At 41.1% G+C, this 19,666-nt stretch overlaps 1 protein-coding gene across 2 annotated transcripts in view; it reads right to left on the bottom strand.

Annotated features, from left to right (window-relative positions):
• The window catches only part of atg5 (ATG5 autophagy related 5 homolog (S. cerevisiae)), a 24,469-nt gene extending 4,804 nt beyond the window's left edge, over nt 1–19,665 (bottom strand). Inside the window, exons 1-7 of one of the 2 annotated variants that reach the window (XM_008303068.1) lie at nt 19,580–19,665; nt 19,355–19,398; nt 18,951–19,144; nt 17,022–17,149; nt 15,610–15,688; nt 15,003–15,165; nt 10,858–10,952 (exon numbers count right to left, since the gene is read on the bottom strand). In XM_008303068.1, the coding sequence (XP_008301290.1) occupies nt 10,858–10,952; nt 15,003–15,165; nt 15,610–15,688; nt 17,022–17,149; nt 18,951–19,058 (573 nt within the window). In that variant the 5' untranslated portion in view covers nt 19,059–19,144; nt 19,355–19,398; nt 19,580–19,665. The remainder of the gene's footprint in view (nt 1–10,857; nt 10,953–15,002; nt 15,166–15,609; nt 15,689–17,021; nt 17,150–18,950; nt 19,145–19,354; nt 19,399–19,579) is intronic. The other variant, XM_008303067.1, reaches the window with a different exon arrangement.
• Nucleotide 19,666: the final 1 nt, after the last annotated feature.

Raw genomic sequence — 19,666 nt, 5'->3', positions numbered from 1 at the left:
GTTTAGGTTCAAGGAAACCAACATTGACAGTGAGCTAAAGATGTCCAGCAATCACTCACACTCACTCACAGAGTTTATATCAATCACGTCAATAAAATGCAATGTTCTGCTTCGGAAACTTTGGTTCTTTGTGTGTCTGGGACTTTGACACGTACCACCCACAGCAATTCGAGCACATGTAGCAAAAATTTTTACTAATCAAACATGTGACATCAATTCAGGAAACTGCTGAAAAAGCAGACAAAGCATCCTGTAAAGGGGATGTTTTTATATCAAGTAACATGAGGGGAAATTGGAAGGTGTTAAACAGAGTTCCCAGTATTAAGATAGGGGGAAGGTTCACAACAGTACACACGCAAATGCTGTGAATGAACAGCGTGCAGAGCGGCGCTGCGAATGCGGCGCTTTGATGAGCCAGACGGTTAAGAATGGGATATTTAGCAATCTGCAACATTTCGACAGATGTTACGAGTGACGCTGACATGTTTTACCGATCTGGATCAATCTGGAAGTCATTATCCGCTGCTTTAGTACGTACTTGGCAGAAAAGTTAGCTTCTACAGACTAAAAGCTCATCTGGTGCTCCCTGTCAGAAAGAGAAACTAGCAGAGAGAACCATAACACTGAATGTGACATTTTATTTTGTTCTATAAAAGAGAAATCCTTTTCTTTGCTTCATTGAACATCATAAAGATGGCAATTTTTCAGCAAAATGGATGTTTTTTTAAATCCTAACCAACATGTCACCCTGTTGTACAGTGAATGAAGCAAAAGAAAACCCAAGAATGAAAAGTTTCTTTGCAAAACACAAGAAAGCGTATAAGAGATGGGAAGAAAAACACACACACAAAAAAAAAAATCACTAATCGTATCTGCTTCTCCATAAAACTCCATCTCTTTTCCCAACATTGTGCTTGTGTGTGTGATTCCTCAACGCTTAGAGGCAAGTCGAGGAGATGATGTGGTCCTGACCTGTGACCTCTTCACTTATCGTGGCGGTGATCTAAGAACTGAAGTTTATCCTACTGCTGACCACGATGCAAATCACTGTGGGTAAGTGCAATCAAAATGCCTAAAATGTAAACCGCGTGAAGTCATGACGGGACAGCTAAACAAGTGTGACATACGCAGCAAATATCCGCATGACTGTCCAGCAGTGATCTGCAACTCAGCCACAACATTCCATGAGTGAGAGGTGCGGGAAACGTGGTGGGAAATTACCACCAGACACCAGACAACATGTGGATGGTAGTGTGATGGTGGACTTCAGACTCCAGGGTGCATTCAAAACATGAAACAGGCTTTATTAGACATGACGCTTAAACTGTAAATACAAGTTACTCGGACATTTAATTCAATTAAAGAGAATGTATTTACAAGTAATATCCTATTGCTGTGCATATTGGAAATGACTAACTTCACATATTGGTGGATCATTTGAAGTTGAGGTTGTAGAAAAACGGAAGAAGAATCTCAACATTTTTGGTGATTTTATAGCCATAGCTGACAGAAGTGGAGTTCATATTAAAGACCCAACGTCTGTCCCACTGATGAACGCGACAAACAAACACATGAACACACAAATAAAATTAAAACCACAAACTGCTAAAATCACAGCATGCCTTTCTATTGTCTTGATCACATGGGAAGTCTGTATCAGAAGGTTTTTCTTTTGATTAAGTGAGAATTCAGCATGTATGCAAAGACAAACATCTCTATAGATCTATGCAGACGATGGTATTAACTGGAGGTCACAGAAGCTCATCGAGAAACTAAAAGCACACCTTCTCCAAAAAACAAATGCACGAGCAGCCCTGAGCTGTCTCATTCGATTACATTACCGACTGATCTGACGTGTTTTTAACGAGACTGTTCCTGGCTGCTGCGCTGCGTTTTTAGTCAGAAAATACCTCACTCTGAGAGTTTATGTTTGTCACACTTTCTTCCAAAATTCTCTGGTAGCAGACAGTTGCCACGTGTTGCCAGATGATTTCTCAACAATTTGGCAAAATCTGATGGAAAGATTTGAAGACATGGCATTTCCGAAACATTAATGCTTGCGCAGAAGGCTATCTTGCTTGCACCTTCCTAAGAGTGTAACTGCTAATAAGCTTGGAAGAGAAACAACTTGCTGTCACTCCATGCTGTCCTTGAATACAGGGGTTTGGGCCTCCTTTCTTTTTGAGATGAATAATAAACAATGTGTATGGTACAAGTCATGTCTACCAAAATGCTTGTATTGATTTGTTTAAAAGGTTTTTGTTGCCCTGTAACGTGCTATACATCCAGCGGGTATGTTTCTTTGTAAATGTCAGACTCGCTATCACTTCAAAGCTGAGTTAAAAATTCAGTGGTTCTAGTTACTGAGTGACCCGTGTCCTCGGGGCGCTAGAGTCTTACGTTTTCAACACTACAGCAGTGAATTCTGTTAAATTTGTGGTGGCTAAAAATGTACTAGTTATTGAAATCTACAGAGGTAGTAAAAATTTGGATGTTTTTTTTGTGACAAGTCATGACTCAGGCCTGGGGGGTTGTACTTTAAATCAGTATCATAATAGCAATAATACTTGAAAGCCGATGTAAAAACCACAAAACCTAAAACGTGCAATTATCAACTACTTGCTTGAAGTAATTTACCAAACAAAAAGGTCAAACATTTATTGATTTCGAGCCTTTCTCTGTCAGATTTCATCCCAAACGGAATATACTTTGGACTCTAGGAACTTATATTAGCTTATATTTGACAGCCTTTGCAATTTATCAAATCATGAAGCATCTATCATTCATACTTAAATGTCAAATTAATTATTAATGCGGTGTTTATTACATTTTAAAGCAACGCTATGCAATCTCCTTTGATTTGGAGCAACAACAGCCTCTGTGGTCACAAGTGATAAATGCTGGTGCATTAATTTCAAGCAGTAAATATCACTGGAACACAGCCGATCAATGACTGACGTAACAAACACAAAAAACAGCTGTTTAACTGTCTACGGCAACAGGAAATGTATTGTTGCATACGCTTCAGCTGAAAAAACTTTTACTTTCTACCACTCACACTTCCAACTTTTGGATGAGGAATCATAATGAGAAATAGCAGAAAAATGCAATGTCCCCACCAAACCGCCACTTCAGCGCAGTTTAATCACATCGATCATTATCAGGTATAATAACCGTTACATAAAGCTGATACCATCTCTTTCCATCGAGACATCTAGCCGGCAGCTAAACCTTGGTTAAAATGGACAAACTTGGCTGATGATGAAAATCTAGCAAGCTGACAGCTTTGCTAACGCTGCCAAACATCAAGCTAGCACAACAAAACAAGCCGTAGCAGGCCAACTAGGATTATTTATTAGTCCGAGAAGAAGAAGAAGTTCCAGCACAGCCATCTGTTTTGCAGCCTTTAAATTTGTAAAGCTCTCTCCAACAACTAAAAGCCAGTCCAAGATTCATCGTACATACTTTCTTTATATTTTGAGTACATACTACAGCTGCTCTGCCAAAGTCTGTATAGGATACACTGCTGCATACAAGATGTATACAAGTAGGACATGTCAATTCAATATTGTGCCTTAAGCTTGATCGCCTTGCTCGTACGTCCAAAACGAGTCGTCATCTGTCAGCTCAAGCTCGTTTATACTGGTGCAAGATACCGTCACTTAGGTAGCACTTCTTTCGCGAAGATGAGGATTGCGGGTCAGAATGGCTGGAAAAGCATGCTAGCAAAATGCAGGCATGTGTTGTGTTGTCCTGGCATCTTCGGCATGCTGCATTTGATACAGTATGAGTACTGGAGCACACCCAAAGTCTTCCCTGGACTCTTTCTTAGCTTCCTTCATCAAAGTCCTCTTCAGTCTCTTCACCTGTAAAGATCTCCATGCTGAAAATCCTCCCATTTTTTCTGTTTTCTGGCAGGTGGCACGAGCGTTAGAAGAAAGTCCATGCCGAGAATACCATGCTAGCTTCTAAGAGCTAGCTAAAGTCCCTTAGTTGACGTTGTGTGATGCGTGATTCCTTATTGCAAGGCAGCCATCAAGATGAAGCTGTTAGGTTAGAATAGTTGCATAATGGTGCCTTAAATATATGTATATATGTTCAAAAATAACAAATAAACATATTCGACCTCTATTTGGGCAATGGTATGTTTTCAGTGTTGTTTGTTTGTGTCTCTGTGTGTCTTTCAGCAAGATTGCACAAAACCCATCAGGCTGACGTTCATGAAACTTGGTGGAACGCGGCCAAACAGAAAAACCCATTAAATTGAAGGGATTTAACATAGGCCTGCTCTATCCAAGTGCTCTTCTAGATCTTTACACATGCACATTTTAATCATTACAATTTAATTTTATTGACAGCCGAGAAAATACATCATCAGCAGGCGGTGGGGTGAGGTGGGGTGGGGGTTTCAATCTTCTAGCCTTGGTCCACCTGCTGATTATCACAACACAATGGAAGAACCGTGTCCTCACAGAGGGAAACGTGGACCAGGCAGATACCCAACCTGAGGTGTCAAACGGAGAGTCTGTCACACTATAGGGCCTAATCATGGAGCTGTGAAAAGGAAACCGGCGAGGACAAGGATCGAGTAACCGAATGGTAACTACACACCACAAAAGGCAGGCGCGAACCAGCAAGAAGAAGGTGGCGATGGAGGCGCGAAGCCGGTCCTCAGGTTACACAGAAAGACTGAGTCACTGACAGGAAGCACGGACCTTTCGTGCGGGATCATCGCCGAAAGCCAGAGCAGAGAGAGTGCGCTAAGTGACAGCTACTTCATTGCATTTTTAAATAGGCAGCCATGAATTATTGAGTCCGCCAGCGTACAAAGAAGGAGCTATTGATCCCCAGGGAGAGAAGCGTGATACTGTTTGGATGAAGACACTTTCTTTTCAGCTGGCGTGACACCTTAGCTGGCACAGCAGCACATGGCAACACAAAGAGCGAGGTGTCATTAGGATTCAGGTGAAAAGAGATGGGCCGCTCTCGCTGAGTGAAAAGAGCAGCGGAACTCAAGACGTTGCCTAATTGATGGAGGGGATTCAATTCACCTAATTGAAGGTAAAACAATGGACGCCGGTTAAAGCACTGTCAATCCATACGGGTTTCCGCGAACTGAGAGGGGTGAGAGAAAGCATTTCCACTGAACTCTGAGACCATCCATTGGCAAATTAAAATTCCAACCTCATTTTTAGTGGACATCATTTTCGCGCAACTTGAAATTCACACCTGTGGAGGAGAAACCCCATCAAGACACGCTGAATTGAATTTTAAATTATTAAGTGTTGCGTGCTCGGTTGATACTTGGCCATTCAGACATCTCCCTATTTTAGTGCTGATTGGAACACTTCAGCGTCATCAGGTGGGCAGAAGGATTTACCTGTTCTGCATTGCTCATTATTTTATTTGTTTAGTCTGTAAACCAGGAGGGTTCTAATACAATGCTCACTTTAGTGTTTTCACTTGCTTCTTTGGCATCATTATCAACATTGAAGCATTCAATCAATCCAAATGTCTGGTTTATAAAGTCATGAATTAAATTGTACTCCAAGTTCTGAACATGAAAGGAGATTAAAAGAGCAATTGGAGAGAATAGTGCAACTGCAAAAAAAGTCTGTTGTTCGTTCCTTGCACTTATATCATGGTCAATATACAGCCAGACACAAAAATCTCCATCCATTATCTATACACCACTTAATCCTCACTAGGGTGGTGGGGGGCTGGAGTCTATCCCAGCTGATTCAGGGTGAAGGCAGGTTCACCTGGACAGGTCACCAGTCTATCACAGGGCTACACTTAGAGACAGACAACCAAGCACACTCACATTCACACCTACGGACAATTTAGAATCACCAGTTAACCTCAACATGTTTTTGGACTTTGTGGGAGGAAGCCGGAGAACCCGGAGAGAACCCGGGGAGAACGTGGAGACTCCACGCAGAAAGATCCCGGGCGTCCTAATTGGGATGCGAACTGGGGATCTTCTAGCTGCGAGGTGACGGTGCTAACCACCACAAATATTTAATTTAGATAAATACATTATTATTTACTCCAGCAGATAACTTCAACAATAGGTACAACAATTGGTACTAATTTCTAAGTCAGTGACTTTTAATGAAATTTGCTGGCAGCTTATTCTGAGTACTAAGGGTGATGAGGGCATTGATAAACATGTTGTTTTTGCTTTTTTATTGGATTTATAAATGTTTTTTTTTTGCCTATGTATATGGAAAGAGGCATACATTTCAGAGACCTTTATCTGAAAACTAAAAAATGAATGCATGCTTATTAAGATGCCACCAAGAGTAAAACAGAAAAGTTATTTTTTTTTTTGTCTTTTTGTACATTTGGAGAACAGACTCCTCAACAGAGCTAACGTCTTTGTTTGCCATCATCACAACATAAAAATCTAAAGCATTTAAGCCTCTCAGCTGCTTGGCTTTAGCAACTGATTAAAAAACCCGAAGGTTTTCCGTTGACTGTCACGGCTGTGCTCGAGCCCATTACTGTAAATGCAGCAAAACATTCTTGCACAGTACAACAAGCATGTCACCTGTTGCCCTTGGCATGATTACGCAAAACTGTTTCCAGCATTCCCATGTTTTGTAATTGTCTGTGTAGTCACCACCTCCCCCTCGTCTCAGTCAGCCATTACAAGATATCTGGGAGGCAATAAACCTGCCTTCTTTGAAGCAGGCACCTTCCACAGCACCACAACAGAGGCGGCTGGAGGTGGACTGCCTGCTCTTGCATCGGGTGTTAGTGAGTAAGCACTGAGTCACGGAGCGGGAACAGAGTGGAGTACCTGTACGGCAACAATGTAAGCAGTCTTTAAAAGGAGCATAGTAATTTTCACTTTCCGTGCAGCGAGACGGTCGGCCCCCTCTGGCTCTTTAAATCACAGGAGTGGCGTCACTGCTGGAGCAGGAAGATACGCTGGCAACCGAACAGGCGAACGCACACTCACTCACACACACACAATAACACACAATAACACACAAGCCAAGTGCTCAAGTGGAAGCAATTGAAATGACGAAGACAAATAAATGAGAAATGAGCAACGCACAAACAGAAGCTTGCAAAAACAGATGTGTATGTTCACACACAAACGCACGTATTTAAATTTAGGAGCACATACACGGAAAATGATCATCAAGAATTAAACAAAACTTTTTTAAGACTGTATTATTCACACACAAACTATACTTTATGATAAATTCTAAAAGTGATGTTAAAATATTAAGAGAGAAGGAGGGCCAAACAGGCTCACTCTTTACCTAAACATTATAAATTATTCATAACGTGGCAGATATTATGGAAGACAATAAAAACAATTTCAAAAAACTAGATTAAAAGAAAGATAAAGTTGTCAATTTGAGCTTACTATAATATAATCTAATAAATTACACATATCAAACCAAGAGTGAAGGTTGAGTTACACAAATAATTATTTATAATGTTTTGGGGACACAACGTAGACACACACACACACACATGAGAGCACACACACACAAATGTGTCCGTGCCCATGAGGTGTCTTCGTCTCCATGAGGAGAGCAGGCCAGACGGAAATGAGCCCTCTGTTATTTGGACTGAGTGTTGTCATTAATTCTGTCTGCATCAAACACAGCACATGTTATTTACACTAAAGACCACAATCTGGCTTTGAAAGACTCTGGGCGTGTGTGTGTGTGTGTGTGTGTGTGTGTGTGTGTGTGTTTGGGGAGGGGGGATCTTTCCTCTATGGAAGGCAATCTCCTGTTAAGTCATCCACAGTGACTTCTAAGTGCCAAACAGCTTTGTTCTTCTCAGCGTCTGCACCTTTTTCCATCTCTTATCTACTTTCTTTTCTCCGAGCTGAGTGCCTTCACCGGGTTATGTCTTATCGTGTTTGGTCTTGCCGCTACAAATCTGCCTAACAAAACACTGGATGTTCTACTCAGCAACAACATAAGCTCGACAGGGTTTCTACACATGTTTGAGTTATTATTTTTTTTGCTTGATTTGAGTTCTTCTATTTGTTTTGAGGTAATTTTGCGATGTGGAGTTCTTTGATTAAAGGATAAAATGAGTTTATTACAACCCGAATCCTTTTGGCCGTGATTCCTAACAGCAGCATTAAGATCGTTTGCTGTGAGTTAACTATTGAGATCTGGGTACACAGTGATGTCTCGAAATCTACGAGCGGTGGGGAACGGTCAAAGTTCCCTGGTTCAAAATTAACAGCTTGTTTGCCGTAGTTGTATTTGCACACAGCTTTTCCTGTGCAACAAGGGACTATTGCTGACTATTGGTTTAGTTCCCACTAAGATGGTTTTATTTGTCTCATGGGATAAAAAAACAACAGGAAAAACCAACACGGAGACAACGCAAGAACTGAAGAAATGCATGATTCTTGCCAAAGCTAAAAATCTAAACATTCGCATCAACTCAAGTCGAGTTTCTTCCAAACTACTTGTGGAAATCCTAAACTTCTCTGGAACCCTCGTGGCACTTCTGCACAGTGAAAGTAGTTGCGAAGTGCTGCAGAGAAGTGCCATTAGAAGTATTTTTAAGATCATAATGAAGTGATTTAGTTCCCACTCTTCTCCAGACTTTCCAGACCTTCTTTGGTTGTAAATATTTAGCAGTTTGTAAGATTAAAACCACACCATCTCCACAACAATCCAGACTTTTTCAGGAATGATGCTTATTTTCTCCAGCGTGTTTGGAAATCGCACAGCGAGGCTCTAACAAGCTTTGATGCTACAACTGTCATGAAACCGACTCGGCTCATAAATGACCATGGAAACTTTCAATTCAGCCGTGAAAAAAAAAAAAAAAAAACGCCCCAAACTGGAACGGTCTGGGTTTCTTCTCGCCACCAGCAGTTACACGGTTTTACAGCTGCAACAAGTGCATGTCAGAGAGGGTGGATCGTGTTTGCTCGGACTGCATGTTTCAGTGCGCCACTTTAAAGAGTTATGTTTTATTACTAAAACAAGAATGCCTTTGTCGAAGTGTAAAATGGTTTATTTATGCGCTGAAAGTAAAAATAAAAGAATCCTTCGCGCTTTGAAACTTCACGCAAAACACTCAGCGTTGACAGTGATTGACAGCTGTACCTCCGCCCTTGTTGTTGTGCAAAATGTAAATGCAGCCATATGTGCAGCCCAGCAGGTCTCATTAAAACTTAACACGCCTGATAATAAATCATCACGATGGGAAATTACCAGCAGTCGCAGCAGATACGGCGACGGAAAAAGACGCTTTGTAGGAAAGTTCTCTCGCTGAAGTCCTGCTCTTGCTCTCTGAACATCTACAAATCTTTCTGTTTCCATCAGATGACACCTGACACAGTCATTTAAAGCCAGATCTGTTTACTGAGCTATTTGCTGCTCCATTTTCTTAGATTATTTTCCCTAACTTGCCCTGACAGGCCCCAAAGTCAATTTAATTTGTTCACAGCACTCAGTGACAGTGTAGGGGGGCCTTTCTGTTTGCTATGACTTGAGATCAAGGCTAATGGACTCACATCCAGCCACTAGACTCAAAGCAGACTGTCAACATGTTTTTGTTGCAGAAATCCAGATGTTTTCCAATTCTCTTTTTTTCTTTTTTTTTTTTTGGACTGGATTGAATAATGCTCTTCAGTAAGATTAAGTAGACTTTAAATTATGTTTGCTTGTGCTGGTGCTCGACGTTATTCCATCAAAATGCCAGGCTTTGCTGGAAGAATACGCAAACCAATTCTCCGCACCTCACCAGCCATTCCTGCTTCGCGTAGAAACCCCCCCCAACACTTGACTCAAAGCGCTTTTCCCCTGCTGTCTGGCTCACGGCAGGCTAATGTTTTCCAGGCAAGATTCCGCCGCTTATTCATCTCGTCTTTCTTTTTTGTCCTCCAAAGGGACTTTTTACCTGAGTCAGGAGAAAATCTACGACGGCTTTGTGGAAACACCCGACCTGAGGCTGCTTGTCTGCTTGCAGCTCCTTATCCCAGACTGAACCCTGAGGCTCGCCCACTGCTTTAACTTGGGTCAATGGAATTGCACACAAACGTAGGAGAGTCACACGTATCAAATTTACAGGAACAAATGAATAACGTCCAAAAAGCACCCACGCCAACCGGGATCCCACATGTCTCAGACAGATATTTTGTTTTGTTTTATTGTTTGGCTGTCATTATTTGACGCAAAGCGTTTTAAGCAAAGGTCACGGGACAAGAAAGAACATGTAAAACGGCGAACTTCACAACGGTGCTCAAGCCACGATGCATAATTAATATTCCTACTCGTGTTGCACTAAAAAATTAAAAGAATGGCTTAAAGCAGGTTAATAAATTGCTTTCATTGTATGTAGAGAGCTATGAATTGCCTCATAATAATAAAAAAAGGCTTAGACATTTACTCATGTTGTTTAAAGGTGGGCATGAATGTACTGTAGGCGTTTTTATCACAGAGTTTAAGTTCAGATGATATAATAGTTGATAAATTAAGTCAACAAAGGGTACGTGAGTATGATTACTTGGAGTTACTCATGTTAAAAGGAAAGAGAAAGGAAGAGGGAGTCTGTTTACTCACTTTTTACCTGCTAACTAGATAAGAAGAATATAGATAATGACTCCAAATAGCAGCTGATAACCTGTACAGTAGTCGAGCGTCTCAGACTAAGTGAGTCAGTGAACGCTCGGAGGTGATTTCCGTGCTGAAGCGATACAGGCAGACTGTTAAACAGCCCTCTGGCTCCATCTACAGGAAGGAAACAGCAAACCTCACCCGTAATGTATTAACTATAAATCAAGATCTAAAGTTATTGTGGAGGATAAAACAGCTCGGGTTGCTGGTGTTAAGCTGTACCGACACGTGTATGTGTTACCTGGTATATTCTGAAGGGGATGTATCTGAAGCCTCCCTCCTCGGTGGGATATTCCATCAGCTTCCTGTTCATGGCCCAGAATTGGTCAAACTTATCTGGAACAACACAAACACACACACATCAGCCATCAACTGAGTTTTCAGGTTCGCTTTTCAGAGCAACAATAAACGCTCAAATACACAGATAATTAAAGATTACACGACAAGCAATGCACATTTTTCGATCCACATCACAATACGATGATTATTATCACACTGTTCATCATCATTTATTGGTTTTCTAATCCACTAATTATTGTAGCTTGAAGTGAAGGTACGTTTGACCAACAAAACCTGGCAAAAAGATTTGTAATCTTGTGTTAAGTGCCAGTATTGAGCAACTAGGTTTGCCTACAGATACCTGCATTCAGTCGTTTTTGGGGTTGGTGCAAAGAGTAGATATCATAATGGCAACGCTGTCACAAAAAAATTAATAAATAAATACTCAAATATAATACTCAAAAAAAACCTAATGATGATCCGACTACTATTGTACAATAAAATTACATGAAATCCCAACACACCCTCTAAAGTGGACCTGAATTCTGAGAAACAGGATGTGACAAACAGGATTTACATGAAATGTGATGAATGAGAGCTTCCAGCTATTTAACGTTTTGGATGATTAACAACAGCCAATAGATAGCAACCACTTGACTCACTTTTTAGATTCCCGAATGTGTGATAAAACCATTTCGGGTAGCCAGAGCGTCAACGTGACTATAAACTAATTGCATTTTAATGGGCAAGGTGGTGCAATTGGTAGCACCACTGCCTCGCAGCTAGAAGGTCGGCGGTTTGTGTCCCGGTGAGGACACCCGAGATCTTTCTGCGTGGAGTTTGCATGGTCTCTCCGTGCAGCGTGGGTTCTCTCCAGGTTCTCCAGCTTCCTCCCACAGTCCAAAAACGTGTTGAGGCTAATTGGTGATTCTAAATTGTCCGAATGTGAGTGTGCTTGGTTGTCTGTCTCTAAGTGTGGCCCTGTGATAGACTGGTGACCTGTTCAGGTGTTCCCTGCCTTCACCCCTGACCCGAGTCAGCTGGGATAGACTCCAGCCCCCCATGACCCTAGTGAGGATTAAGCGGTGTATAGATAACGGATGGATGCTATTAAAAATGGCAGCAGGATAAAATACGCATGCAGTGTTACACATTTGCATTAAACAAAAACAATAAACACTTGTTCTTTAACTCTAAAAAAAACATGTTTCTCCACACAAGTGCACCTTCATGTGGAGGTCAGAGGAAGGACCCCTCTAAGGTTGATGGAAAATCAGTGGAAATGTTACTGGAAACTCACTGAGCAGGCGCCACAAAGTCTTTTGGTTAAAGAAACGTCTCTCACCATCAGTAATGATTGCACGCACCATGTGCTGGTTTCAAACCCTCCACCTCCTCTTTGTGTCTTGCTTTCACATGAACCTTCTGTTTTTGTCTCTCTTGGATGAAAGTTTGAGCTTTCTCTGTTTCTAGTCTCTTTTGGATGTGAAAGTTTTAGTTTAAATAAAGTTTCATCTCTCGCTTTCATCTGCCAGGCCGACTCCTTCTTTTTGGATTAGTTAAGACATCTTGGATTTTCTGTAGTTTCAAAGGAAGAATGTCATGAACCACACCTCAACTTCAGTTTAAAGCCTCATCTATTAGTCTGTGTCCTAATTTTACTCTCTTTTTTTTTTTGTCCTTTTTGTATTAAGATGTGAGATTTTTTTCCTCTCTTTTACATGATTAGTTTCAAGGGAAAGTGAAAGAGAGATAGGCAGATGAAGTGTTCTGGGTTGGAAGCCCTTGGGGTTTTCTGCAAACTTCTTCAAAACATTCTCAAACTCACTCTCAACTCCTCACCGCACAGTTTTAACAGTTACGGCCCAAAAACATGCAAATATTAAAAAAAATGATCTCAAGTGCTTTGGGGACTTTATTTGCTGGTTGCTGTTGTTTGCTGCCGATGCAGTTCTCGCTTTTACAGTAAAACCACACCATGATTCAGAGATTAATGTCTTTTCCTTCGAGTTTTGTTTAGAAATACGCTCAGGAGGTGAATATTTTCATAAACAGCAGCTCAAATACAAACAACCAGAAATTTTCAAGGTGTGAGAAAACTAGTCGCGTTAAAACTGATGGTACAAATGTTGTTTGACAAGTTACAAGTGAGTTAAATGCAGTAGTGCAGTGGTGTAAATCCTCTGTTTGATAAACCCTGTCACCCATTACTCAGCAGAAAGTATGTTGCATCACACTAAACTTCACAGATAGGTACAAGATCATAGTACAGATTGTATGCAAATGTTTAAATACACAAACATCTGATAAATAAAAGCTGTTACGTGACTACGATAATACGTTCTAAAAATATGACCCTGTGTAGGTTAAAGCTTCAAAACAGCAGGAACTTCAAGTTATCAATTTATATATCTATCGTGAACGGATACAGTGACTTTTTCAATAAAAAAAACGATCTATGAAAATTGTGATCATCGTTAAAGTCATCTAATCACACAAAAATGCTGCATATTTGCATGTTCCAGCTTCTCAAATCACCTCCAGAACCGATCCTTGTCGGTCATTTTATAAGAATTTTAAGAACTGTTGGATTGTTTGAAAAAGTAATGAAGCAGTAAACTGAGCAACAAGCTGCAGCGCTGATAAATTCAGCCTGTTCTCGCTTTTGCCCTCAGGAAAGAGGTACCGATCTGTACTATACTATACTATACTATACATGTTAGATTACAATTATGTTTTAATTTTTATATACTATACTATATTCTATTCTATATTCTTTATTTTGTATATATTTTATATATATTCTATTACTTAGAATAATGATTTATTTATAAAATGTATATTTCTCATATATCCACAGTATTCCTGCCTCAGCAGTGCAACATATTTATTCTACCGGCTGGATAACTGTCTATACTTCCTACTGACTCCTTTTGTAAATATATGTATATATTCTTATTTGTCTTTTTATACTTTTGCACCACTGGAGTTGTCTTTTAATTTCGTTGTACTTTGTGTATGATGACAATAAAAGCATTTTATTCTATAGCTACGTCAGGACTAGCTGGCTCAGGAACAGCATCTTCCTCTCAGCTATCACACTACTAACCTCTGCACCAAAGCGATCTACTTATCATCTACCTTTTTTTAAAAAAATCCACATCTATTTCTTAGAGTGCGTTCTGCCCATAATGTTTAGAAAATGTACTTTACTGCTGCTGTTGCACTTCTGGATAGATGCTAGAATGCATTTCTTTGTCTTCTTGTAATTTGTGCAATTACAATAAAGTTAAATCTAATCTCCAAGTATGATTGGTGTGGGGAAACAAATATAATAAATTAGAGAATTCAACAGAAGGTGGTGTGCTGCAATTATAGATCAAAACAAGGTGACACATTTGTTACTGACGTGTCCGGAGGGCAGCGACACAACTGGTGGCATGTGTTTATAGCAGCCTCGTTTGATCAACTTGACCTGCAGTGACTGCAGGAATCTTCACGCTGCATGTCGGGTATTGTTTTTCAAAGACAAGCCCGAGTTTCAAACAAACCCCAAACTGAGGAATGTATCTCATCCGCCCCAGCTCCTACTCCCACATCACAAGCTTCCAGTGCAGAAGTCCCGCCACCCCCAGCTTCACCTACACAGAAAGAGACTACCGCAATCACAACCAACAAATAGGAAATTAACCTGTTTGGACAGATGGGGGTGGAAACAGAAAGAGAAACGGATGGATGTTAGGATGGCTTCAAAGACTGCAATTCAGCTCGAGACAGATTTGTCAGCATATGCGTATGAACATCTGTGAATCTCTTTGGATGCATTCTTTGTGTCTGTGAAAACACCACGCCCAGAAATCACAGGATTTTTTTTTTTTCAATCAAATATATGTGCGTCCCAAAAACTAATATGCATACATGTTCACAATATGTACGAGCATGTGTGAATCTGCGTGTAGGTGGATGAGTTGCAAGGAGACAACACGTGTGCATCTGGGTGTTAATGAAAGAATGTGGGACTGTATGATTGTGTGTCACTTCCCCAACAGCTGTCTGTGGTCTTCTTTTTAAGATGTGTGTGTGTGTGTGTGTGTGTGTGTCTCTCACCATTCTGCAGGCCCATCCACAGCTGTTTGTGGTCTTTCTTCTGCATGTCGTTCACAACTTGACTCTTATGCTTCAGGGCGTCAGCCTCCTTGATGCTGGACATGAAGTGAGCCTCTATCACAGAGTTGGATGGGCAGTGGAGCAGGTCGTGTTCTGGGAAATTCTGACACACAGTGATGTGGAAAACATTTTATCTGAAGCTGCATGATCAAGTTGCTGATGCGCAAGTTGCTGTCTATTCACACAAATGAACATTATCATTCATTTGGTCTCATGTTTGTGTCCACCTGATAATTTATTTGGTCCCCACCGATTTCTGAGAAAAATATCTGGCTATTTAGCTTCTAAATGCTCCACTCTCTCAACCATCTAATCACTTAATGTCTGTCTGGTTCTTGGCAGGTGATGCATAATGTGTTTGTAAGTGTTTGTGTTTTTAATCGCTGTCTGTTGCTGTTGGAATAGAACTGATGAGAGCACTGAGGCTGAACCAAATCAGTAAACGTGCTGTAAAATCGCAGCTATTATTTTTAAAAACACACTAGTAACCCTATAGAGCTGCAGAGTTGATGAAAAATCGCTCTCTCAAATTCAAAAAGACGCTTACCTTAAAGTGCACAGTGATGCTCCAGGGTAACACATTATTAGAGGCATGAAGGTCAAACAGAACTCCAATTGGATAGTGCCTATAATCCAGGAAATGCAGACACAAAATAAACAATGTTACCAAGGACACTTTTTTTTGGATCGCCATTAATTCAACCTCACAGGCACCAGTTGCTCCCAAGACCAAGAAACCAGCATTAATCCCTTTATTCAAGTCTTTATTAGCTGATTGGCTGTATCATCATTATTTTAAAAGATTACAACTAAGTGGTTTCACGCTCACATTTTGGAACGCTGTTAGCTCAAATTCATCAGTCAAATCATTTATTGTCGCAAACCTTTTGTCTCAAAGGCCTTAAGTTAAACCACAACATGCTTAAAAGAGCTTTATAAAAAATTGGACTCAGTTTTCTTTTTTATTTTGATGTTTTTGAGTCAATCTTCCTACAGGCACAGTGTGTGACCTTCACAAAACAGATATATTCCGCTCTAATAGTTTTGTTAGTCACTTCCTTTGTTGAGAATAGTCTCACTAAGATGATTGTGGTATTTAAGGTATTTTTATGTTCTGCTACACGCACAAATCATGGCGCTCATTTTGCACTACGTCAAATGAGACCGACAAACTAATCTGCACTAAACAGGTTAAAACTATTGAGGAACTTGAGAAACAGGTTAGCAGACCCTAAAGCGATCTGTTCATGTCACCAGGCATCCAGAGGTAATTGTCATTTCATAGTGAGAAACGAAGAAGGATAAAGTCCTCAAATTTGAGAAGCTGAAACCAGCAAAAAAATGATATTGCAATGACATTTCTACAAGACAACAAATGATTAAAAGACTATTAGTTTTCTCTGATGCGTTTTAGCAGAACTAGGTTACACAGATGTGATTCTACTGTAAACCATCTACTATCTGTATTACAATACTGACACCATGTGGCTGAACAGTGTGCTTGAATTCGGTTAACTGGCTCTGCTGCAGTGGTCAAACAGAGTCGACCATGTTTAACTCAAGGTGTAGCTGGCTGTAAATGAATGAGCTGTTAGTGGTGTCTTAGGGAGCATGGATGATTAGGTGACGAAGCACAACAAGCCATGCAAGCAGCAAAGAGATTATTTAGTCCTCTGAAACAGATCAGAACAGACTGGGGAAAAGAAAACTAAATTTTTTCTTCAAAGCAACTCACTATGCCAGCCCTAGTAGTAATATGGTGCTAATTCTTATTTTGCGAAAGGAAAATACAACAAACGCAATCAGGAAAATAAAACATCAAGTTCATGATAAAAGCAAAATAAGATTCAGATTAAAAATACACTGAATTATTTTTTAAACAACCAATTCACAGTGCACCACACCTACATAACCGGGAAGAACAAGTAAAATCAGTTCATCCAACAGCCGTTCTCTTACCATTTCAGTGGTGTTCCTTCGTACTCGAACCACATCTCCTCCACGTCCTCTGCCCTCATCACTTTGAGGAAGTGTTTTTTCACCTTGTCTGTAACCAGTGTCAGGTAGCTCACCCTGGGCAACAGCAGCTGACAAAGTCAACGGGACAGAGGGAGAGGCGCATTATTAGAGGAGTACAGTCTGTTACTCTGTGCCGCACTGCTACTTCGGTCCATATGTTGCATTTTTGACATTAACAACAAAGCAGATATGCACCCTGTTTGTGTCTGCATGCTTATTTGTGTATTCATATTTAATTTTAAACGATCAGAGACTGAGGGTGTGATGTTTGCAGCTGGGACACTGAACTATGGATGAGTTCAGCAGCATCAGCTGAGGGGGGGATGTAAACTGTAATCGCCAGGACGTGCAAAAGCTCCCTCGGCAGGTAAAACGGGCGGAAACCAACTGCCAGCGGTTCACCATCCTTCGTGCAGCGCTGCTCTTTAACGCTAATGTGCGAGCATTACACCATCTCTCATTCACATACATGGTCAGTCCCCCGCCTTTCTTCTTACCACTCTCCCTCCAGCTCATCAAATCTAAAGCAAAGTCCATACAATACACCTCCTCCGTCAAGGTGAAATACAAGCGCAAGAACTTACTATACTCTCCTTTACTTATCCAAATGGCAACATTACATCTAATCATCCAGCATAGAAACTGACTTATAGTTGTCGTTTGTGATTTGTTGCATACAGTCATATTGTGGAGCGGCAATGAATAAGGTCTGCCATGTCTCGCCACACAAACCAGACTACTGTTGGGATGTTATTAATAGGTGAACTGTGTTTACATTTGTTAACTCTCGATGGGAAAGAGCTGCAAGCAGATGCAATCAACAATCTTCACCAGCACTGAAAAATTGTATAGTATAACAAAGTCAACACTAGCAGACCGGTTCTTGCAGTCTGCATGTGTTATCTATGCAGCTGCTGTAGTTTCAGAAGACACATCAACATTTTTGTGGTACGTGTCACCTATGTGACAAAGCTATGGCAACTATTGGCACTGCCGTTAGACCTATAACCCCTCAATGCAATAGAATAAACCACATGGATAACTGGATCTTATCCTCATATTTAAGCTGAATTTGCAGAGGTACTTAGGAATTTGAAGCACATGTGGATCTTGTGTAGGTAGAGACCTGAAGTAACAGAACTTATTTGTCTTCCAGCCAACAACAAGCACTGGCAGTAACCAGACATAAAGGTGTACACAAAAAACATCAATCCATGCATCCATTATCTATACACCGCTTCATTCTCTGTAGGGTCGCGGGGAGGCTGGAGCCTATCCCAGCTGGTTCAGGGTGCAGGCAGGGGACACCCATGACAGGGACAGGTTACACAGAGAGACAAGCACACTCATATTCACACCTATTCACACAATTTAGAATCACCAAGTAACCTCAGCAGGTTTTTGGACTGTGGGAGGAAGCTGGAGAACCCAGAGAGAACCCACGCTGCACAGGGAGAATATGGAAACGCCACACAGAAAGATCCCAGGCATCCTAACCAGGACATGAACCGGGGACATTCTAGCTGTGAGGTGACGGTGCTAACCACAGAGCCACCATGCAGCCCACACAATTTTTAAAAAATGTGAAAGAGCATTGCAGATAACACATCTATTAGACTTGTTAGTAGGAGTAACTTTTCAGCTATATACACCGTGCTGGTGATAAATAAGAGGTTTTCTTGTTTTGCTAACATGAAGACATCTGGAATGTCTCGGTATTCATCCTCACATACTGATGTCAGATAAAGAGCTGGAGGCTCAGCAGGAGCTTCCAGGAAGCATGGAGGAGTCTCTTAACACTGGTGGCAGACACAAACACAAGCGAGGTCTTGCCTCAGGGTGAGTTCAGAGTGAAACTGTTCAACTTACATAGTAGGGCTCGGCCTCTCTCTCAGTAACCTCATCCTGGTTCAGAGTAAAGCAGGTGGGTATCCGGCCAAACCAAACGTCTCTCAGCACGTCCTTGTCATCTGCCATGCTGCTGCTGCTGCTGCTCCCAGTGGCACATAAAGAATAATTTCTCCAAAAACGGGAGCCTAAATCCAAAGGCAGACTGCTTCCTGCTGTCAGCAACAGAGCAGAGCACACAGGCGAGCATTAGGAAAACTTTCAGCATCACACCAACCCCAAAACCTCATTTAAGTATGCAGTGCAACATAAGCTAGTACCACCTTCATTCAAGTGTTTTAGCTCTCGGTAAGGCAGATATATCTCGAGTGAATTGTCGGTGGAGTTATTACTAAGTTATAGTCCAGTACGAGGCAACGACTCACCTGCTAGACTTCCAAACTTACTCCACGCCTGTCAAACTACGCAGCTGTAATGCAAAAACTGACGTTAGCTTCGGGGCTAGGTAAGCTACCACAGCTAACAGAAACATACCGAAAAACAGTTTACCGTAAACAAATGTGCTTGCTTCCTTATTATTGTTACTATTTTCCTCAAACAGAAATTTCTAGTGTAGGAGAATGTGACAACGATATGTGAGAAAACCTTACTTTTTTGTCGATGTTTTGTAGTCGGGTTGAATGGAAGAAGGGCCGTCTACCGATGTTGTCATTCCCCTGCTGTCACCGGAAAAACAG

This window comes from Stegastes partitus, unplaced genomic scaffold (assembly GCF_000690725.1).
Source record: "Stegastes partitus isolate 25-593 unplaced genomic scaffold, Stegastes_partitus-1.0.2 Scaffold1930, whole genome shotgun sequence".
Lineage (NCBI taxonomy): Eukaryota > Metazoa > Chordata > Actinopteri > Pomacentridae > Stegastes > Stegastes partitus.
Note: the sequence above shows the minus strand (reverse complement) of the source record. Positions and strands in the feature narration are given on the sequence as shown.